Source organism: Cynara cardunculus (genome assembly GCF_001531365.2).
Source record: "Cynara cardunculus var. scolymus isolate 2C chromosome LG 17, CcrdV1, whole genome shotgun sequence".
NCBI classification, from domain to species: Eukaryota; Viridiplantae; Streptophyta; class Magnoliopsida; order Asterales; family Asteraceae; genus Cynara; species Cynara cardunculus.
Window position 1 is genome coordinate 28,930,999 of NC_037544.1, and position 24,945 is coordinate 28,955,943.

General features: G+C 35.3%; 1 protein-coding gene across 2 annotated transcripts; it reads right to left on the minus strand.

Moving 5' to 3' along the window:
* Window positions 1–6,017: 6,017 nt before the first annotated feature.
* Window positions 6,018–16,415, minus strand: LOC112500522 (peptidyl-prolyl cis-trans isomerase CYP57). 2 transcript variants are annotated; one of them, XM_025104023.1, is made up of 10 exons: window positions 16,050–16,415; window positions 14,134–14,306; window positions 13,959–14,060; window positions 13,605–13,714; window positions 13,360–13,501; window positions 12,639–12,852; window positions 8,698–8,737; window positions 8,312–8,504; window positions 7,588–7,722; window positions 6,020–6,454 (listed from the first exon to the last, which is right to left on the minus strand). In XM_025104023.1, exons 1-10 carry the CDS (start codon window positions 16,267–16,269, stop codon window positions 6,314–6,316), a joined length of 1,470 nt encoding a protein of 489 aa, XP_024959791.1. In that variant the 5' UTR covers window positions 16,270–16,415; the 3' UTR covers window positions 6,020–6,313. The 2 variants fall into 2 exon arrangements, with proteins under 2 accessions (XP_024959792.1, XP_024959791.1); XM_025104024.1 differs by lacking the exons at window positions 13,360–13,501; window positions 13,605–13,714 and having other exon boundaries at window positions 6,018–6,454.
* Between the last annotated feature and the right edge of the window lie 8,530 nt (window positions 16,416–24,945).

The following is a 24,945-nucleotide window of genomic DNA, read 5'->3' on the forward strand; positions in this document are numbered from 1 at the left end:
TGTAATAGTATAGGCTTGAGAAACAAATTTCTCTATTCTTTCAATTTTGTAATTCTTTTCAGAGGATGAGTTTAATCTCCTCTTGTAATTCTTTCAATTAGTCATTTCTTGCATCCATTTGTCCAATTTTACTTTTTCATACTTAGGGGGAGATTGTTAGCTCTAATATTCACTTAATGTAAAAGTATGAAAAAGTATTCTGCAAGTGTTGATAGAAGGGTATCTTTCACAGAAAACAACAGAGGACTAGCATCAGAAGCCTGATACTCGAGCAAGTAAAGTGTGACAGAACCTCTGATGTCTCTCACAGAGGTTCTGGAAAATGGTCCTCTGTCAATAAGAACAAGCAAGTCTATTACAGCAGAGCCTCTGAGATGGCTCACAGAGGGTCTGCGGTTTCGTCTTCTGTGAAGATCCTCTCCCAACTGTTTTTCAAAGGTTGTTAGCTGCATGTGCTTCTCACGTGACTAGGTCTTTAATCGACTTTATTTGGACGGCTTAGATGATTTCACGCGTCTAGATCATGTCAGTAAGGTCGTTAGGAACTAGTATAAATAGCAGCTTAGGCCTTTGTATTCAGTGTGCTTCCAAATTGTAATCGTCTATTTTCAATTGAATGAATTGAAAAACCTTTGAAGCTCTTTTCCTGTGTTCATCTTCTTCATCATATTAACTGTGTGTTCTTGGTTTAATTACTTTGTTCTGTTCTTATCATTGTTTCCGCTGCACTGTAATCATCCTAGAGTTCATTCAGAGTAATAGATCAATATCAAAGCTGAATTTACAGGTCCAACAGACCGAATCCAAAATAAAATAGTAACTAGAGGGACCAAAACTAAAACAAAATAGTAACCACAGTGACCAAAATTGTAATTAGCTTAGAAAAGGGACGAGAATTGCTAGTTGCTAGTAGGGATTAAGGCAATTCACACCTCGTGTTTTTCATTTTCACAATAAATAAGGATATACGTTTCATTTTATAAAACATACTCAAAAACACCAAAATTAAATTAGAGAGTTGCATTCAATCTACGCGGTAAATTAAGCATTCCAGTTTAAGGAAATAAGGTAAGTACATTTTGAGATTTACAGGGATACATATGTGTTATATACATGTTTTATGCATAATGAATATCTTGAAATGATGTTTAGGAACTTTACCTTGTATGATGAGATAAGGTTAAGTTTATAATGCATTTTATAAGAAATACATTATGTGGTATGTGAAAAGTTTTGTGCATGTGAAAGTATAACCACGTTAAATACCAGACAGGGTATAAGAATGGAGGACGTCTTGCAAACAGACTTCAGGGGAAGATCCTTCGTGGAACCTTGGGGATCTAGGATCCTATTGAGAATGTTTGACATACTTACACATATGAGATCTTGCACTAATGAATGATGTTTTCACAGAAGTGGTTTTATGCATCAACGTTATTTATGAATGATTATGAGAAGTGTATTGAATTAGTATACAGGGAGTCACATTATCCATGTTTTCGTTGTTGTTCTAGGTATTGTATATCCATAATTAATGGAATACTATATTATTATAAATTATCCATGTTTTGATATTTTGGATAATATAGTTTTATTCATGTTTTCAGTATTAAAATGTGAATATTGAGTTTTAGTTTCATGTTAAATAGGTGTTTTGATTAATGAGTTTTCATCACGAAAATTATGGGTTTTGGGAAAATTATTGCTTATATGTTAAATATAATTCATCTGAAAAACTTGTGATGTAAATAGTATTCTTTCAGTGTTTTATCTTCTTATATTAAAGATAAAAAACGTTTGAACTCACTAGACGTTAAACCTAATACTTTTTCTTGTCGCCATGTGTATCAGGTTCTTCTTAGGGAATGGTACTAGTGACTCGGTGAAGATTAGAGTGCTAACTAGAGATCGAGAATAATTTAGTTATTTTTGGGACGTTTTTCGTACCTTGGAGATTGTGACTATTATACGGTTTTAGCAACACTCATTCATAACCTAGACCTTGTGTAAGGTTTGACAAGTAAATTGTTGATCAAAATCTTTTAACCGCGTCTATAGGTAATCATATGTTAGACCTTCAAAGAGAGATTTATTCTTTAATTGACGTAAATTAAAATTTTCCATTTTCATCTAACTTTAATCCTTAATTCATCAATAAGTCGAGATAATTAATATTGTTTATTAGTTATAATACAATTTTTAACAATATACTTGCATACAAATTTTCTTAATAATACTTTATTTGTCCCAAAATAAATGCATACGTACATATCTATATATATATATATATATATATATTATTTTTGTCCGTCCTAAAAAATAAGTGTATACTTTCAAAACTAATTGTTTACTTTCTCATTCTATCATTAACTACGACATGGATTAAATTTATCTTCATTAATTAAAATGTGTAGTAATTATATATTTTTAAAATTGTATTTTTTTTTTTTTGTATATAGACATTCATTTTAATAAATACATAATAATCAAAAGACTAATAGATAGATAATTTGTATTTTTAAAATATCATCAAATCTTAAAAATATATTATAAAACAAATATTAATTAATAAACAATTAGATGCCGTTTACCAAATGCTTACTTGGGTAAGCGTTAACCAAGTTATATTACCTTACCGGATGAATATGACAATAACCAAAAATCTTACTCGATAAGAGCGAGACAAAGACCGAGAGTCTTACTCGGTAAGTGAGGACAATGACTCTTACCACGGTCAGCTCTTACCGGCTAAATTATTGCATAGAAAGCCGTTTTTGTTAACTAAAATCTTACCTAGTAAATAAATAATAGTATTAAATTTTACCGCTAAATACTTACAAGATAAATATTTGGTAAACGGCCCCTTAATAAAATTGTTTTCAGAAAAATAAAAGAATATCTGGTTGCTGCTTTTTCAACCCAAATATAATTTTCATTTTAAAATAATTCAGATGCAATTTTCAAACCAATTTAACTTCGATAATAATTATATTTGAAAAAAAAAAGGATTAATTTGCGGCGGCAGTTATGTTGGACCAGGTCTAAAAGATTCGTGGATGGACCCGACACCGACCAAATTGCAGGGATACGATCACCTAAAATTTCAACGCGGTTTCCCCACCCGTCTTTTTCTTTATCGTCTTTGGACCCCTCTAATCTCTATCATGCTTTTTACAATTTTATGATCGACTCTATATTTTAATAAATATTTATTTATATAAGTGTTTATTGATAAAATTTAATATATCACTTACTTATCGAATAAGATTTTTTAATTTATCAAAAAGAGTATTGTATACAACATAAGTGCTTACCGTGGTAGGACTCTCAATACTTGTGTTCAGTGTTATTAGGTAAGATTATTGGTACTTGTCATATTCATCTAGTAAGGTAAAATAAGATAATGTAATATATTTAGCTTCTCTTTCAATTTTATTTTATTAAACTATATGGTTTTGAGAGAATTGAGAGAGTTTTCTAATTTTTATCAGTTTTATATAATATTTAAGTATTTTATCTTATTTCTTATTAGCATGATTTAATGTTTACCTTGTATTTAAACAATTTTATATGTTGATTTTAAGTTAGTTTTATAAAGTTTAAACACATTAATAAATTGTACGTATATAATAATAATTTGTAAATGTGAAAAATATTATATTAATATTTTTCGTGATTGAAATTTTGAAAACAGGGTTAAAAATCGAATATATATATTATAGACTTGGTATCATATGAGACCAAAGGTTTTTCGTGAGACCCATAAGACCAATTCTCAACCCTTGGATTAGAGCTACAATCTGGACATTCATAATTACAAAATTGCCACAAGACTTCTCAATAATCACAAAATTGCCACCATGCAACTTTAGACCATTAGATCATTAGCTTATAAAGTTGATCAATGAACATGCATTGGTCTTAGGGGTCTCACGAAAAACTATAGTCTTACGTGAACCCAACCCATATTAAAGGCTGGGTTCTAGTAAGAACGAGAGTTAAGATGAGAAACATAAGAATGGATCTCCATCCTTAGATGCATATTAAGATGAGATGCACTGGATCAATCTACGTATCAAGTGTAATTCATGACTGAGTTTGAGATTAAAGGTGATCAACGGTACAAATCTTTTCTTACTCATTTTACTTTAACTCTTTTTCTCACACGATCTTTCGCCTTATATTAAAAGGGAGAAACTTGTTGTCTGTTGTTGTGGGCTTCCTTAGCATTCGCAATGGTCAAGTCATTAAAAGACTTGATATGTTTGTCGTATGCGATTTCCAACAAAACAAGATCAGAAACATGTCCCCTTCTATACATAAGGCGTAACATTGTGGTACATAGAGTATGGTAAAAGCGAATATAGTTATTCACTGGCATAACAACATAAACAAAAAGTGAAATTTCTATTTCAACATTGAAATTATGACCACCTTTCCGCACCATTAATTTTTTTTGTATTTAATCAAATATTTTTATCAATATTACTATTAACATCTTTGTGCATAATTTGACAACACATTCTAATACAATCTCACAATGGTTGACTCGAAAGCAATGACAGATCCAAGATTTTTTCAAAGTGATATCACAAACTAATTATCATAATATAATTTTTTTAAATAATAATAAAATTATTACACGGACTCAGGTTGTGACTGTTTTGGATCCATTAAAAGAATTGGTAAACTAGTTTATATTCAAAAAGGTTATTTCTTAAAACTTTAGAACCAATCGAGTGTTGGTATATTTCCAATTTTCCACCTCGTGATCTACATAGTCGGTTCAAAATATAATATTTTAACCTCAAATAAAACAAATTAATTCACAGAGCTGGTCCTAAATTAATAATAAAAAAGAACCCTAAAGTCTAAAACTTAACTTTAAACAAATAACGTAAAGTCTAAAGTGAGGATCAAATATACACAAAATAACCTTAAAGAGTTGGCTTATATTAACACTATTACATCAGTTTAAACAAATTAACCCTAACAAAAACAACGCCAATAAAAATTTGTATTCACATTAAAATTTTCTTTTAAAAAGTTCCACCTTATTATTCACGCTAAATATTATTTAAAAAAATTCAAGAAGAATCAACGACAAACATCAAGGCAAATGTGTATTTAATGATGATTAAATACTGCATTTTATTGTACACATATGTCATGAACATTAAAATATGTTAACTTTCATTTGTATTAATGTTAAAAATATAAATTGATTTTAAATAAATATTCATTTTTGAACTCATTTCGAAGGTATCGACGATAACAACGTAATTTATAAAATAAAAATAGAATATGTATCTTTTTAATGTAAGTCAGGTATTAATTAATATGATAAGGATAGAAAATAATAAATAAAAAGGGTAAAAGAAATAAATTTAAACATTAAAGTCCAAACACCTTCCTCAACTTATGAGACAATACGATTTCTATTTCTTAAATTTTCATATAAAACCTAGAAGTTTTATAGTTTATGGTTTCACCCCCAAGAAACCGACTCCAACAAACTTATGGTTTCACAGTTGAAGACCATAAAAATTACACTTACCCCCCAAAATTTTGTGGTTCCACAGACAACCACATCCCGAACGATGGGTCGCCCCCTGCCCGACATCCCATTCCACCAACGTTTTCAAAGGAAACACTGCATATCATCATTGTGTCGGTATCTAGTGATAAATGCGATCGAGCTACCCAATTGGTATTAGGGGACACGACGATACGAAGTAGATCTAAGAGTAGCAGACTCTTTCATGAACCATGGGCTGTAAAAACAACTGAACTTAAAATGATCATAGCATTTGATTCGCTGAAAGTTTCCGAACCCATAAGTTATCAGGGAGACTTGATCAATCTTTTAGACCAAAATACTTCAATCATCCAGTTTATACATTTTTCTGCTCTCCTAAATCTCTATTTGGGCAAGACTAAAGATATGTTTAATCTTCCGTTCTGAATTTTGCGATTTTTGGCCACACGCGAAAAATAGATCATCCCTTAATGAACCGAATTTTATCTTAATGAACCGAATTTTATAACTTTGTGAACATTGATAATAACAAATTTTCTCTCATAGCATATGTAAACAGTGTGTTCTTCCATATGAAACTAAGCTCAAAGGATGGTCAAAAATAAGGGACCCCAAGCCCTAAAAGTCTGCTAAAAGAAAGATTTACATGTGCCGCTAGGATAAACAGGTCAACAGTTACAAACCCATGTGACTCGACAAAACAGTAACCACCATCGTATTATCGCACAGTTGGGGTGAACTCGAAAAATTCAGAACTCACGGACAAGAATGTGATCAAGTAAGAGAATTACCAGCCCATTCTCGTTCTCGTTTCTTTTGCTTCGCTTGCATCTTGTTGAATTTTTCTTTTCCTTTCTCTAAAAGAGGGTCATGCACCACATAGTCGTTTGGATCATTCCTACGAGACATATTATCCTGTACATGATTTTAAAAGAATTAGAAAGGAAATAATGCCTCGTAAATTATATAACTGGAAATGTAGTATCCTGAAGAATCCCTGTAAGTTGTCTTCATAGAAACAACCTCTCTACCCATTAGGGTGTACATTCTATCCTCCTACCTCTATGTGGATATACTGGGTTCATGACGAAAGATCGTCTGAGAATAGGAGTATAATGAGAAACATAAGAAGAGATCTGGACCCTTGATCACTTTTAATCTCCCCCCCATACTATGAATTGCGCTTCTCAAGGGAATTGATCCGGTGCATCTCATTAGTGTTGATCTTCAATTAGGATTGATCCAAGAGTGGAGATCCCTTCTTATCCTTCTTACCATAACTTCCATTCTCACCGGAACCCAACCCCTGGGTTCGTTTGATTAAGTTTATTGCATATTGAACAAATTCAAGTTGCTCAACCATACACAAAAAAAGAATCCTCTTGCTAGGTGTAAAAGATTTGCACTCTTGGCAAAACTACTACAAATTATGCAACATTTTGAGGAATCAACATCAAATGTTTGTGGTTACATCTGATTTAATGTCATTACTCACTAGTTCTGTGGCCAAATGCATCAACATGCAACGTACTTTGCTTTAGTTCCAATCTAATGTAATGATGATTTTTTTTCTCAATTAGTGTAACAAGATTCTGCTCCTATTTTGTACCCATTTTGACGGGTATCCAGCAGTTCTTGTAATTATTGACAACACAGTTGCTAGGTTATCAATTTATATTTTAATTCTTGATATAAGTGAAAAAAATATCAAGTCAAAATCAAGAGATACCACATAAGCTGAAACCTGTGTGTTAGTATAAAAAGGGTACACAATATGAAAGAATTGAATATTTGTTACACTAATTGAGAAGAAAAAAAATCCATCTTTACACTAAATAGGATACAAGACAAACTTTGTTATATTTTGAAGGATTTTGCCTTTAGTTCTCTCTTTATACATGTAACCAACAATTATGCAAACGAGTCCTGAAGTGCACAATTGTCTATGTAACTTGGACAGCATGAGTACTCTTCAGCGAGTTTTATTGTGCCATCGCAAGTACAAGGAGCCAAAATGTCGAGAAAAGATTTAATGGAAAACAATGTACCTTATCAGGTGCAAACTTCAGCTTTACATTAGTCCAGTCAGACAAATCTTCATCACTTTTACCCTTGGATTCCCCATTAGGAGCAGCAGGTTGGGTAAACATGGATGATTTGAACTTTTCAAGTTTGGCTAGCACCTACACGAGAACAGGTTACCATAAACTAACCAAATTAGACGGTTATAGAAGATATTCCTAAATCGTAAAGCCACTTCTATTTGAAAAGTGTGCCACCCTTCTTGACTATTGTAAGATACCAAATGCTACAACAATGCCTCCCAGTAATGGTAGCTCTATCGCAAAGGCAATGCATGTTATGATGTAAGGATGTGTTTAAACGGCAATGTAGTATACTGTTATGCTAGATCTGCCAAGCAAGACAATCCTTTAATGCAAAAGAAAGGGTTCGACTCCAGGCACAGCCCACCTGCTCCTAGAGACATGATTAACCTGTTTTCTTTGTGCTTTTTTCCTTTTTCTGCTTGCTAGTCTAATTATTCTTTCCTTTTTCTTTTCCTTTTCGCTCACACTTTCGCATAAGAAAGGAATCCTCATGAAAACAGCCGCTCTACCCTTTGGGATAGAGGTCAGGTCTGCGTACATCCCACCCCTCCCAAACCCTCTTTCATGAGGGACATACTGGGTTTGTTTGACCATCATACCCTATTTTGAAGGAGGTATATAATAAACATAAAATAACGGGTGTAGATGTAATGCCATTACATACATCTTCTTCACGTCCTTGACGTCTACGCCTCTTCTGCTTCTGTAACTGTCTTTCTCTTTCATGTTCGTTCAAAAGCTGCAAGTCTGCATCTGCATTGGCAGTACGTTCAGCTCTTACTTCTGATCCAATTCCTTTTTTCTTCAAAAACAACTTATCCACTTTGGGCCGATCATCAGGGCTTTCAGCTTTTGATCTTTTAATGTAGAAAAAAGAAACAAAAATCTAGGATGAGAGAAAGAATAAAGCAAATAAAATGTACAAGAGAAGCACTGAAAAGTTACCTAAATGCAGTTGAGTAAATTGCATATCATAATGAAAAAGGAAAAAGAACATCCAAAAGATAATTTGGGATTATGTTAGAACATAGTTGCTTAAATAGATAATACCTTGGTGGAGACTTTTCCTGGCTCCTAGGCATCGACCTCTCTGAATATGCAACAGATAGATCAAACAATTGGATATCAAAAAGAGAAAAGATGAAGAAAGGATGAAACCATATTAGTTTTACAAGAAGAGAAATCAAACATATAATGATGCATTTACCAAGTGTTTTTAGACATAATTGCAGCTTGTGAGACATAATGTAAACAGAATATTAGGGCTTTGTCTGATAAGGATCTTTACAATAATATCTACGAATTGTGCCATATATGGGAATGCCAACATACATGACCCTAACAAACTAATGAAGTTATGCTAGGACAACAGGCAAATAATGCACTATAAACCTATTCCCACAAATCCTTGCACCTGTTTTCATAATAAAGGATTAAGGTATCTGCAACTATGGCCATTTTGGGATGATGAATATCACAGAAGAATTTTAGCAATCTTTTAACTTTTCAGAAAGACAAATAACTATGAACTAGGCCAGAGAGCATGATTGTAAAGCATGCCTAGTTGCTTGGGGCAATAAGGCACTGGTTTGGGGATTCTTGAGGCAAGATGCAGCTCAGATGAGGAGATACATGCTTTTATTGCTTTTGGTCTTTTTGGGTGCAACGGGACAAAGCTGCCTTTTTGTAAGCTTCTCCAAAAAACAAAACTACAACCCGAAAAGAGAAGCATTGTTTTTCACTTTGGCCATCGCCACACCACAGCAGCAGCCACAAGTCAATCTTCCAGCAACATCAACCACCCCTCTGGGCCTACTACCTATCCTTACAAGTCCAGTCACCACCAGCAACCTCCCTAGGGCCAGTCAGTTATAAAATTATAAAACTAGGAAACCAGCAGGGTACACCCTGCTAGTCTTCACCAGCCCTTGTTGATTAGTAAATACCGACTCAATTTTCCTGCTTTACTGGATCAAAGAGTCCTCCGATGCTCTAATCCAGTTCCCAACTGTGCTATTCTTCTGCTCTGTTTGAACCTGTGACCACGACTACTCCTGAGTCGAGTTCGAAGGAACTCAACCTGACACCTATGACGTTTCTCTCTTTCAAAAGCTCAATTAGACCGAGTGACACAATCTGGGTGCAATGGCCTAAATTGTTGAGGTTTCTCTGGAAAGTCGGAAGAAGGTTCACGATCTAACTAATGATCCACATACAGTGACATTTAGGATGCTGCTTTCAACTGTATGCATTGTATCCTGCGAGGTGTTGCGTAGTTGGATAATTTCTTGTCAAGTTAGGCATGCTTGATATCCAACTCCAGCTTGAGGACTATTTGAAGTTAGAGCAATATTAGGACTGTTGTTAGTTTAGGGCTTCATTTCCTACTCTTATGTTATCCCATTAGTTATCATATGCAATCTATATGTTAGATGCATTAGCATGTTGCACATTTTATTTGTATACTCATCTTTCTCATATTCAGAGCTTATTCTTCTCAGCTCATGAGTTTAATATAATCGGCATTTACATGAAGTTTCACCTCAAGTAATATAATCAGTATTTACCTTGAAATATCACATGGTATTAGAGCCCTAGCCATTGTCTACAGCAGCAACCTCGTAAGTCTCCCCATGCAATTGTCAATTCTACTAAAAAACCTAGATAGTTTATATGTGTCAACATCAATATCCATGTGATCCTATCCCTTGATCTGACAAAGATGAATTCCTTGTTTTGGATCTCACACGAGTAACTAACAACTCTAATATGCAGCCTAAAACTCCAAATGAGAACTTATCTGATACCCAAACCATCCAATACCCCCACCTCAAAATCAACTGCAAACCATCTCATACCCCACTTGAAAACCTACCTAAAGCTCCTTGGGCTGTCTTTCCTCTTACACCTGTAGCTATAAATAAAGGGCCATGATAGCATCTAGAAATATATCTGAAACCCTCAAGACTCCATGGTCGTACAAGGCCATGAAAGGCAAGATGGCACTTGGGTTCAGGAAAAGCTTTGTGTTGAGAGGCGCTCTTTTCCGGTAGCAAATGGGCATATACAGTAGAGCTTTATCCAGATGGTACTCTACAGTCTACAAAGACTGAAAGTGCATCTTATAACCAATGTTTGCTCTCATCAACCATGACAAACTGTTACGAACTGGATTCCAAATCAGTAGCGAACTAAAGATGAAGATGAAAACAGATTAATTGAAGGGTTACTTGAATAAAAAACAAAGGTAAACTCCAGCAATCCGAGAGTGCTAGTCTCTCAGAAATGAACTCACTATTTTCTGCATGCCTCCCCCCCCCCTCCCTTTGCAACCCCCTATTTATACTAAATATTTATTGCAAGTAAATGCCAAAATACCCTTCCTAACCCCTTCTAGAATACCAAGTATGTATGGGCTTGGGCCTAAGGTGGGTACCTAACATTATCCCGGCCCCAAAGAGCCACCTTGTCCTCAAGGTGGATCGGAAAAAAAAAATTTGGCACCTCCCTGTAACACTTCTTCCCATCCAGCCGTTGCTAAAGTCCAACTCTCTCAATTCGTCAAGAATGACACAAGATTCTTGAGGTGTATTTATGCAGAACCGATGTTCCTGTACTCGCAACGAAAAAAGGACAATTGAACCAAGTGATAAGGACACTGTAAGACGCTAAAATGGCCTCACTTGCATTAGTATCGTCTTACCAACAATTTACCATTGGCCTTCCCATAGGCTACACATCAAGAAAGCGTTTCTAAAATTTATATATGGATCAGCCACCAAGATGTGGTTCAGAGGAGGCATCCAATGTTTGTCACTTACGTCACTCTTTATATGGTCTCAAACGATGTCTCGGAGCTTGGTTTCGTTGATTTTGGGCCATCAAAGACAAATGTTTATTCATTATTGTCGACATACAAGCACCGCAAACAGATCATCTTGGTAGTATATGTTGATCATATTGTACTTACAAGCCAAGCTGAAGAGTTCATTGGACTTCTGTTTCCTGTTACTGATGTTGGACATGTTCATGAACTTCATCACCACATTACTATATTATAAGACACGTCAGACAATCAATTAATGTCTAACCCTACACTGGCCAATAGGATGTGCATCAGTCCTCAGAGAGAAAAACTCCGCATTCTGATCAAAATCACTGCAGAGCAAGTACCTTTACTGAAAATGGATCCAGAAAGATTGCAGGGTGCTTGGATGAGGATTACGTAAGATATCCCCTTTACTTGGAGATCGACCCAATATTGGCGCTGTCTATCGTATATTCGTGGGAGGCAATCTCTGCTCTGAAAAAGCAAGAAACAGGTCACCATATCTCAATCGCCGTGAGTCAGAAAGCTATGACTCATGTTATACACCAGAAGACTAGGACCAAACAACATACAGGAATTAGGTACATTCAGGATAAGCTGATGAGAATATAGTGCCATCATCTAATAAATAATAAGGTTTTCTATGGGAAGACCATACACATAGAGGATGGTTTCTGTCTTATAAGAAATTACATAGCCAAAAGCTCATCCAACTTGCCAACTATGAGCTGCTTCATATTCGGACAGAATAGCAGTTTGCTGCCAACCTCATTCACTTACAACAAGTTGAGCATGATCAATGCCTATGCTCCATATAAGGAGTATAAGGTGCATTAGCATGTCGTACATACTATTGGCATTTTTATCTTATTTCTTTGGAGCCTATCCTTATCTTCTTAAGATCTACATATATTCTATCTCTCAGTACATGAGATCATACCATAAAAGGTTTCTCCTCAAGTATATCAGTTTTTACCTTGAAATATCAAATTGCGCATACCTTTTTCATGCAGAAAGCCATAAACAAAAGAATAGAATGAAGATTATCAGTTGGCAAGATTGACAGGCTTCATTTGAAAGGCATGCAGAATAAGGAAAATGAGACATGTTTAAAGCACATCTTAATAACAAACAATTCAGTGTATTTCTGCGTTTAGATTACCTTTGTGTACTTTTTGCTTGGATGGTATATCCCCAAGCTCCTTCTTCTTCTTCAGTATCCGCTGACGCATTCGTGCATCAAAGTTTGCCTCATCATCATCACTATTGTCAACGGAATCAGCATCTGATTCCTTCAGTAACTCTTCTTTCTTGGAGCTTAAAGCTCCTCTAACACTCATTTGCAAATCTCTTCTTGCTTTCTCTTCGGATGGATTCTGCAACAGTGGATGTGATATTAATCAAGATTAGTTTATTTCATATAATGTAAACATATGCATATTATTCAAAATAAAATCACTGGTACTTCAAACATTAACCATACGCAAACCAAATGCAATTAATATCAACCTAGATTAATGTCTTTCATCTGCTTTCACTGAATACACATTTCCTATAGGCTAAAGTCATTATCAGTATTTCAAGTCTACTTCAGTGTAGCCATCGAACTCGGTAATGATTTAACCCCATGCTTTTATACCTCACACACTTCAGTTTTGTTCAATTGAATTAGGAATTAATTCCACAGCACTAACCATCACTTTCTTGAATTGCCTAGGACCTAGGATATAGCATATTATCTTGTAGTCTTAGAATGCATTATAATGGCATAATAAATGAGTGTTTGCCTGCTCAAGTATCGTAAGAGACATTATGGTGGGGAGGTTGATTGTGTTGCTATTGCAGATCCAAGAACAAAAAAACAAAGATGTATTTATACTTGCCAGTTTATCTCTAGAATTTTCTTCTTTCAAGAGACGAGGATCATTCAACACATCATGACTACTTTTTATCTTAGTCTTCACAGCTGCCAGTTCTTTCTCTTCTTCTTCTGCTTCTTCTCCAAATGACAGCAAGTTCAACTTTCTGTAAATGTTGAACAAACATCACATGATCCAGACATTTACAACAGAAACACTATCTAATCTCAATATTGTTAATCACTCCAGAGGCAGGATAAATTTATTACTTTGTTGCCTTCTTTTTTGTGTCCTTGTTGCTAGTTTCCATGGTAGTTGATGTCAAAGATTTTGCAGGTGCAGCTCTTGGAAAAACATCATCAAATGGGTTCCACAACACCTGAAGTTTTGTAAAGTATCAATTGATCTCAAAAGCCAACAAAACTGACATTTGTGATTTTGAACTCATTAAAGAATATGGTTGAGATAAACTGCATGTTGAGTTTACAGTGTGCATCATGTTATACATGTACAATATGATACATATCTAGAGGTTTTACAGCTACGCCTCATTCTTAAATGGTCTTTCTGTTGCAATCAGACATCTCAAAAAATAAAATGAAAATAAGTAGAAAAAGATATACCTCAATGGAAAGAATCTTTGGAGGAGAATCCACTGGTCGGTCATCTTTATCAGTTTCAATTTCACCCAAATTTAATAAATTATATAATGAATCACCAGTGACCTATAGACCAAATAAAATCTGTCAACATCCAAACAGGTGGGCAGTAAATATGCATTGGTGAACCCGTGGTTACCTTGCCAAATATAGTGTGCTTCTTGTCAAGCCAATCACAACGGTCCAGGGTTATAAAAAATTGACTTCCATTTGAATTTGATGTGCCTCCGCAAGCAACTAAACCCCTGTGGCTGAATCTTAAACGTGAATGGAACTCATCACCAAATGGACCTCCATATATACTTTCACCACCTGAATTCAGAAACAAGATGAATTGACAAACGAATTTATACAACCATATCCATGCAAATGCAACAAGCATTTCATCTACAATGTTACTTGAAGGAAAAATTATTCACATAGCAGAAAGGTGGACATTAATGTCGATTATGCCCATAAGAGGATTGATAGAATCGCATGCGAAAACATGGAAGAACCTCCATGTTAATTAACACCAAAACTTCACTGATAATGATTTGAAGTTCATCACCAAGGAGGATAAGAGCCTTTAGTACATTAGCGCTTTCAAGTCACCTAAAGATCTCAGTTCATTCATAGCCAAACCTCATACCTCACAACCATAACCCAAATTCAGGATAAAAAGAGAGAAAAGGAAAAGCTTATTGCCTTTCTTCGATAATTTCATGAACAAGACAAAAAGACTAGGCATATTACTTGATCAAACAATCCATGGAAATTTGAAAGCAAAACCTGACCAAAGCTAAAGCTTCTGTAAACAATATTGCAACACCATAATATCACAAAACATACCTACTAACACAAGAAGAAAATCACTACGCTCATGAAGACCCAGGCTCATGTATTACAATTTAGATCTTTTATTTACAGAACTAATTCTTTTTTCCAAAATAGTATTGCAATCATTACTTGTAGCTCATGTATTACAAAAAACTGTTCAATGCTCAATATTTATTCATTACAATTTTGTCACTTACAATGACAATTCCTTTTTGTGTAACAATACTGCAATAATTACTTATATTCCATGTGCTAACTATTAATATAGCTTTGATAATTTCAATTCAGCTATGGAGAAGGAATATAATTTGAGAAATCCTTTTTCTATTTATTGGAATAACCACTGCTGAAACAAATACATGGTGTCTCACTCAGACTAATAACGATTCACTTCAGTCACAAAAGCCACAACTAAAATAAATTTCTATTGCAATAGTCATGTTCCACCTTCGATTCTATAAGCTCTGTACTCTGTAGAAATGTCAGGACAAATAATATGCAACTTTTCTGTCTTGAGTAAAGAGATCCCATTGTAAACTTCAGAACCTTTTGATTGTTGGTCAATTTCATAATTGCTCCAGTGCCAGAGATGCTTTAAGTTTCACATTGTATGCTAGTGCCAAGATGCAGCTACATGTTTTACAATCTACAGGGATGGAAATTCACCCATTCCAGTTGCACCTTTATTACACCAACAATTAGGTAACATAGCTCAAGGAAAGAGGGGTTTCTTTTATCATGTTTAGGTATTCACAATAATACTGGTCACTCAATGTTGCTGCTTACTGTAGGTGGTAGAGATTTTCATTTTGCTCAACTCGAAACCTTTTTGTTTCTGCGCCAATCTTTTAGCATTATAGCAATCTAAATAATGTGCTTGCATGCTTCTACATTACTACTCTCTCCACTACCCTAGACCTAAACGTCAGAGTTTGATGTCAAAACTAATATTCTTCAAAATTGCTACATATTTCGTTGGAAGTTAGAAATGCTTCCAAAATACCAAATCAATTATGAAGTTGAGATGTAACCATTTACTGCAACTATCTTTTCATGGAATTGAGGGGTAATACTTATAGGATGTCAACTATTGATTACCATGGATCACATCATAACCTTCTAAAAACAGAACAATATATCTGAGTAATTGTTTGTGTGTGTGTTTCTGACAAGGATACCTAGATGGAAACTAAAAATAGAAAAAACTAATGGGGGCTAACTAAAAAGGTGAAATACCTGTGCCAGTACCAGTGGGATCACCACCTTGAACCATAAAAGACTTAATAATCCGATGGAAAATGGTGCCATCATAGTACCCATCAACGCACAGCTGAACGAAATTTCTCACGGCTTTCGGCGCCTCTTTTGGCCATAATTCGATGTCAAGCGGCCCGTAATTGGTGTGCAGTACAACCTTACCCTTCGTGGGAGGCTCTGATACATATATCGACGACATTTAATTTGTATTCGATTCAGAGAAGAAGAAGCTGGTGGAGGTTAGTAGCTTGGGAGGAGTTCGTGCGTCGTCCAACTGCTTGTGCTAACGCCTAATCGTCAAAACCCCTCCGGATGGATCCCAATACCAGCACTTCACTCGGGGTCGGGGGCATGGAATTTACTAAATTTGATTTTTAGTCCCTGTTTTATATCAAATTACAGATTTAGTCGCTAAAGTAAAATAACTACACTCAACATCCTCATGGTATTAGTTTTCTTAAGAAATTGATCCATCACTCTAACTCCGTTAAAAATCAGTTAAAAGAGGGGCATTTTAGTATTTTTACTCATTACAAGTATCAATGAGATGTTGCCATGTAACCTTTTTCCATCCCCTTATGTTAAATCAACACCCCTCCTCCTTCCTCCCTGTTGATCTCAAACCAACATCCCAATCCTTTCCATCCTCGTCGCATGCCAATATCATTTTAGATGCTCACTAGAGTCAAGAAGATAATGATCTTGGTTTTTGGTTAGCTGAGAGACCGGTTGATTTGGCCTAGATTGTCAAATGACAGTTAGGGTTCCACCTACACCTTATGATGGTGGTGAACAAAATCAACATGTTAAGCCATGATGCTTTTAACCAATTCTTCGAACCACAATGTGCATTAGTAATCTGTATGCACATAGATAACACAAAACACACATGAAGTATATATATACACACGCATGACTCATACATCACACACAAAATGTTTAGATATATATATATATATATACACACACACACACACGTACATTACTCATTCTTCTTGTTACATTGACGTTCATCGTTGCACATCTTTTTTTCATTCATTGTATTTAGATTATTCTTTGTTGTTTTGATGGTTTCGTCCTTTTTACTTATAGGTGATGAGAGTGTAGTAAACTCAAACTGAAGAAGCAATGTACTTGTTGGTCCCTTCAAAATTGAAGAAGTGATCTCCAACGGTGGTAAATACTTGTTTTGATCATGTACAAACACATTCCTTTGTTTTAGTTTCTTCAATATGTATGTTAATTTTCATCAATTTCATAAATAGTTGATGATGTCAAACTATTGGTTAAAGAAAATACATTTGAACAAAGAAAATTGATGGCGATGATTATAAATTGTTGTTTACCTTTTTTTTATGGTAGGTTTGATTATCCAGCGTAAGATGATTTTGTTGATTGAAAAAGGAACACCCTAATGTTTTTCATCGTTAACAAGTGATTGTATTTGTTAGAGTAAGAAAATATGAAGGGAAACAATCAGTAATTTGTTAGATTAGCATAAAGAGCATTATTGCATAAATGGTTTGTTTTTTTAGTTATTTTTTTGGGCAATGTTACCCTTGAAAGTGTTGTGTACGTAAAATTTGTTAGTCATGAAAATCCGATGAGGTAAACTTTGTTTCCTCTTGAGATTGATGACAATCAAACAAGCTTGAGATTCTAAATGTAGATGTGTTAGTTAAGGCCTTAAAGGAAATTGGTTTAAGCAAGTGAAAGCATTGTGTTAAGAATAATACGTAGTTTTGGCTCTGGTAAAAAAAAGCATGGATAAGACAATGTTTAGAGTTCTTCTCTAATATGATATCAAACATCAAGCAATTGTAGATAACCCCCTTGAAATACTGAGATGCATATGTAATGATTAAGTATCAACAACCCTTTTCTATTTATGGAGGCCTTTTTAATACATATGTATACATTGATGCCGGTTAACCCTTCTATGTTTTCGCAAAGTGTGTTGAGAAAAAGTATCGTCTCTTCACAACAAATACGCTTACATTAATATTTTTATTCACACCTTAATTCAATATGGTGACTAGTTTTTCCGAGATGTAATTTTAGATAGTCTATTTGTTTTAGGTACAAAGAGTCCAAATCAAACATGGACGAAAAGAGTTGATTGATCATTTTGTATCAAAATATTGGCAGGTACCTTTTCTGATATTAAGTCTATGTACTAGTTCAAACTTCTTCCTCCTTTTGTGTCGAGTTTAAAAATTAAATAATAACCATGAGTCCAATACGATCAAGGGTTGTTTCCACCTGCACTCTTCGAACGAGTGTTGACTCCAACAATGCCAAGAAGGAAAATGTAGGGAGAAAGAAGAAATATTTTAACCAAACTTAATTAAAAACTTGCAACTATAAATACTAGCACTTTCGTACTCTTACTCCTAAAAAAAATAGCGGGAAAGATAAACACACTTAAACTCAATACTTGTCTTCCTACTAACAAATTAATAACCACACTTAATAAAGTATATGACATCCAACCACATAATCACCATGCCAAACATGGTTTTTGAAGACCTTGTAGACCACCTTGTGTTATAACCGGGTTTCAGACAAACTGGGTTGAGGTAACCTATACGTGATTATTATTTTGAATTACGTGACGACATGCATATTATTTAATTAAGTGCATGAAGTAGTATGCATATATGTGAAAAAGGTGATATGATGCATACGTGAATTACATGTGTATGTGAGGAATGTGATGCATACATGAAATTTAATTATTTAATGCGTGAAGATGTGATATCTTCATAGTGAAGAAAGATGGTTTTAAAATAGGGCAAATTGCATAAAAATGTAACGTACTTTAGTTTTATTCCTAGTTTGGGTAACATACTTTCAAAACCTTTATTTTGATGCCTAAGATGTGAAATCTCAAACTTTTAAGTACCTGAATTACCTATAATTCAGGTAATCGGTAAACTAAAAATGACATGTATTTTAAACAAATAACGTGGAATAAAAATTGACATGTAATCAAATAACATGGAAAATATTAAACACATTATTTTTTTAAAACTCAATTTCCCAATACAGGGATTTCAAATTTTCAATCGGCGCCCTAATCTCAATCGACGACTTCTTCAACTCTAACAATCGGCTTCCTCAATCTCAATCGACGAATTCTTCTTGCAAATCTTCCCTCAATCGTCGTCACCAATCTCCTACATCGATGTTATCTGGTCTTAGGTATGTAAAATCGTTGTATCTCTTCTTCATCAACTCGATTTTTTGTGGTTTTAGAGCTTTTCTAAAATTTCCCCTTTTGTGTTTTTAGGGTTTGAATCTGCTATATCACATTGCAATGAGTATCAGGTTAGTTCTAAACTCAAATAGAGCATCGATTATAGTCAGTTTCCATGGATTATGATTGACTGGTTTGTCGTATAGATATAGCAAGAATCCTATATAAGCTTCTATCTTGCACAATCTTAATCCAATAGAAATATATTTGTACAGATAGAACAGTCATAATGTTGGCAATCCAACAAACAAAATGCAATTACTAAGTTTCAAATAATAAAAACCTTCAGAAACTTTAAAAAACTGCATTGCTCTATTTACCTTCTTCACTGGAAGCATGTGCCTGACCCTTTAGTTGTTCTATCTTTTCAAGCAAAGATTTCTGCTCCCTCTTCATTTCCTCCAGCTCTTCAATAGCTTGGACATGTTGTTTGTTTAAATACATGATATCTAGATAGTATTGAGCACATTTGAATAGTTATATATTTTGCAGAAGTGTGTACAAGTGATATAAGAAGTCCACACACATAATCATGTTTGAAACATGAGATGGTATAAATGTATAATTGCATACCCTTTCAAGAACCAAGGGGCCGTTTATCAAACGCTTACTCAGGTAAGCGCTTATCAAGTAACATTACCTCATTGGATGAATATCGTAAGTACTAAGAATCTTACCCGGTAAGAGCGAGACAAGGAACGTAAGTCTTACCCGGTAAGTAAGGGCGACGACTCTTACCACGGTAAGCGCTTATCGGGTAAATTATTACATACGATGTCGTTTTGGTAGACTAAAATCTTACCCGGTTAGTAAATAATAGTGTTAAATTTTACCAGTAAGCACTTACCGAGTAAGTGTTTGGTAAATGGCCCCTAAATAACTATGATTTTATCTTCATTTAGAAAGCAAATGAATACCAATAAGCCAAATCAATTGGGATGCCAGCATAGGTTCAACTAATCTTTCTTCCATTCAAAGAAGAGAAAATTGGGCAATAATTATCCAACCAACATCCTGCTAGTTAACTTCATTCTAAGCATCTCAATTAGTAAATTTAACTATAAAAAGCTTTCATCCCAACTAACTGTAATCCAAAAAAGGAACCTAATATGAATCATCTCACCCCAGAAGTTCAAGTTGCAAGCAATCTATACACAATCACATGGTTAATAAGACTTGTAGACTCAACTTCTCAAATAAAAATGAACATACTCACTAATGTGTAATAGAAGTACCAATAGCATAAGCATGAGAAAGTTACAGCATGTGAACTACAATTAAGAGATCCATGGAGCTTGTACTTATCACCAGGGCACAATTTACAACCTAGGGGCCATTTACTGATATAGATTGGGTAACCGCTAAAAAGAGTAAGGTGTAACACCCTCATTTTCATCAAGAGAGATGACGCGTAATCTAAAACATTTCCAAAATAATGGCTAATTTAAAACCATTTAAACTGTTACAGCGGAAGTCTTTGAATCATCAAAATCTAACTTAAGTTCTAACCCACCTTCTCTTGGGGTTAAGTTACAAAAGATCTTTAYAGCGCATCTTAGACAAAAGACTAAAATGAGATGATAATAAGCAACACTCTAAGCATGTCCTTTGCCTTTATCCGTCCTCGAACTACCTGGGCCTGAGATGCATACTATAGTCAGCTTATAAAGCTCAGTGAGTTCATGGTTTTTGTGTATAAAAACATTGTACGTCATGCATTTCAACTTGTAAACCTTGTACCAAGTAGCATGCAATTTCTGAAAACATGCAACACTGAAATAAATGAGATCTCATAAATTATCTGTCTGGAATGGGTCATTTAGTCACAAACACGCCCTGGGTTGATACTTCATTCTCGATTGATCACCCACTTGTCCGGGTAGTGTTTTATACTGGTCGTGACTTATCAGTCACCAACACGCCCTGGGTATCACAATCTTAACTTATCACCCACTTGTCCGGGTAGTGTTTTATACTGGTCGTGACTTACTGGTCAAATGCCCACCCTTAAATCATCAAACTTTAGTATGGAAAAGCATGCTAGAGTTATTCGAAACATGATTAAACACATAGCATGCAACTGATCATARAACGTCATACATGTAAAACATATCATGTATGTAAACTGAAACATCACGCATTTGTACCACCATCATATAAATTGTATAATGCTTGAAAATAAATTTATACATAGGTATGCATCTCATTGTAAGTCTCATGAAAACTCACCTGATAATGTAGATTGCTTATCTAGCACTGCTGACTGGTAACCTACAATTTATAATAGCATATAGCATATAAATGATTAATTTCTCCCAAAGGCTACATAAAAGTCAACTTACGGTCAACTACGTTGGCTAGGGTCAACCTTGGTCAACAATGCTTAAAAGCTCCTCTCATCAATCCAAATTATAGAAACATGAGTTCCAACATAATGTGTATTGTCTAGCTATATATCTTAAATTGATTAAGTCTGGAAGAAGGCCAGAGCCTTTGTGAACGACCAGAGCCTCTGGTGGTATTGACAGAGCCTCTGGGCTCTTAAGTCCTTTAGGACCAGAGCCCTGGTTGTATACCACACTTAGAAAATATTTAGTAACCCGTCCATCGATCCTCTGGTTCTAAATCACACWTARAAAATATTTGCATTCAGGACCAGAGCCCCTCTGGTCTCTCTTCCAGAGCTTCTGGTCTTCATGACCAGAGCCTCTGGTTCTTAGCCACACTTAGAAAATATTTCAACGCAGGACCAGAGCCCCTCTGGTCTCTCTCCCAGAGCTTTTGGTCTCACGACTAGAGCCTCTGGTTCTTAATCTTATAAGAAATATTCCATCAAGGGCCAAAGCCCCTTTGTGGTTTCTTCTAGAGCTTCTGTCTAACACAAGATACAGAGCTCTCATGCAGAGCCTCTGTCTAACATAACTTGACACAGAGCTCTCACGCAGAGCCTCTGTCTAACATAACTTGACACAGAACTCTCATGCAGAGCCTCTGTCTAACATAACTTGACACAGAGCTCTCACGCAGAGCCTCTGTCTAACATGATACATAGCTCTTTTGTAGAGTTGCACTATAACATAACTTGATACGAAGCTCTCATGCAGAGCTTCTGGCTAGCATGACACAAAGCTTTCATGCAGAGCTTCTAACATGATACAGAGCTCTCATGCAGAGCTTCTGTATACCATCTTCTAAGTGGTTTTTACAGTGATACAATATGTTTACCATTTGAAATCTAAACCTTGAAATCGAACCTTAAAACACAAAGTTTGGACGTGAGCCTTCTAGGGTTCTATACAGGACCGATGCCATAGCTAAACCTTGTATCAATATAAAATTTGGGTCGAGTATTTACCTCTAAACAACGGGAAGCAGGGGTGGTTTCTTGCTGGTATGAACTCCGGCTTCTCTCTTTCAACGATTCCCTTCTTCTCTCAAAAGAGTAACGATCCCAACCTGGTACCCTCAATTTATACTCACACGATTTGGCCTATTAGTTGACTATATCAGCAGAATCCCGAGTCTTGGGCTGGGAACTGCTCTCTTCCACAGCCTGCAACCATGCAGGTCACAGTTTCCTCATATGGACCAGGCATCGCCTGATCCTCTGCTGCCTCTCCCAAGCTGACAGCAGGCTCCCCCCTCTAATTGGAGCCTTCAGCCCTTAGCCGTAAGCAAATTTGACTTATTTCAAATTTCTAACTTTTATTTAACATATATATATATATATGTATATTCATAAATAAAATAGAAATAATAATAAAGATGCCTTATTTTATTCCTCGAAATTTTGGGTTTTACATAAGGTGTCGTTTACCAAATGCTTATCCGGGTAAGCGCTTACCAAGTCATTTTACTTTACGGATGAATATGGCAAAGACTAAGAATCTTACCCGGTAAGAGCGAAGGCAAGAATCTCAAGTCTTACCCAGTAAGTGAAGACGAGGACTCTTACCATGGTTAGCACTTACCGGGATAAATTGTTGCATATGATGCGTGGCCGTTTTCCTAAACACTTACCCGGTAAGCACTAACCGGTAATATTCAACACTATCGTTTACTTACCGGATAAGATTTTATTCACTAAAACGCATCGTATACAACAATTTATTCCTGTAAGCGTTAACCATGGTAAGAATGCTCGTCCTCACTTACCGGGTAAAACTCTCGATTCTTGCCTTCGCTCTTAACGGGTAAGATTTTTAGTCATTGACATATTCATCCGGTAAAGTAAAGTGACTTGATAAGTGCTTATCCGGATAAGCCCTTCTTACCAGGTAAACACCTCTTACCCAGTGAGACATGGTCAACAGGTAGTAAACAGCCCCTTTACCCGAAACCTACAACTGATTTAGAAAAAGCCATTGGAAAATGTCCAGATATCCCTTCTGTTTGGGCCAACTGCTTTGAGGACCACTAGTTGTAATCCAATGCTCTAATAATTTGGTATGGACAGGGCATCAAGTACCTAGAGATGTTTATATCTGAATGTTATTGTTTACACTTGACCAGCTTTTCAGAACTTTATCATCTCTCTTCTCACTCTCCTTTCATCTCACTTTTCACAAGCCGAGGGTCTTCACGAATGCAGCCGCTCTACACTTGGGGATAGATATTATCTTACACTCCCTAGATCCCACCTCTGGGTAGGACATATTGGGTTCGTTTGGTTTGGTTTAATTGGTTTTGGGTACTTTCTCCTTAATTTGGAAGAAAAGTAATGAACATGGTCTAAACAGGATCAACTACCATCATCCTGTATGTACATGAAACTGAATTCTGACTCATAGGAAGCTATAGTCCATGCATGTCTATAACGGGCCATCTAAGTAGGGTCTTTCTTTGCAATAATGTTTCTATAAGAGGGAAAACTCTAGTACGATCAACACCAGTTAACGAAATACTGATTGGTTTATATTTAGATATAATGAGTTGAAAATATGTAGATCATATTTAAAACCTTTATCTGCATGATAAACCAAATGAAACCAAATGTAACCAAATGGGAAAATTATAAACCATTAATGATGGTTCAATCTGCAACATCAACTCAGCACACAGTTCAAAGGAGAACTATTAAGCGCGATAGGTAGGGACGCGAACAATCAAATCTACCCACTTGTTTGGGCTATAGTTGAAGTAGAATGTAAAGATAGCTAGAAATGCTTCTTGGAATATTTGATGCAAGACATTGGATTGACAGATGGATTGGGGGTGACATTAATGTCAGATCAACACAAGTTAATCTAATTGTATTACTTTTTTCTTTACTAATTTGTTATCTACTTTTATGATTTTTACAGATTAGTTATCAATGTAAATGTAAAAACGTAGGGACTTAGTGAAGCCGTAAAAGAAGTCTTCCCACTGGCTGAACATCGACAATGTGCTAGGCACGTTTATGCAAATTTCATGAAAAGGTTTACCGGAATCCAATTCAGGTCATTATTTTGGGCTGCATCAAAAGCAGGTACACCTCAGGAATTTAGATGTGTAATGCAAGAAGTGAAAGRCTTAAGTCATGAAGCTTATGATCATCTCATGGAAAGAGATCCAAACACATGGTCAAGAGCCTTTTTCAAGACCGATACATCGTGTGATGCGGTTGAGAATGGA

What these genes read in the sequence shown, in the direction of transcription:
- LOC112500522 (XM_025104023.1), bottom strand. Translation starts at nt 16,269, where the DNA reads ATGTCGTCGATATATGTATCAGAGCCTCCCACGAAGGGTAAGGTTGTA. An exon ending in AAAATTCTAGAGATAAACTG is followed by an intron (nt 12,853 to 13,359) that starts GCAAGTATAAAT and finishes CCACTGTTGCAG; the next exon opens with AATCCATCCGAAGAGAAAGC. An exon ending in CAGGAAAAGTCTCCACCAAG is followed by an intron (nt 8,505 to 8,697) that starts GTATTATCTATT and finishes CTACATTAAAAG; the next exon opens with ATCAAAAGCTGAAAGCCCTG.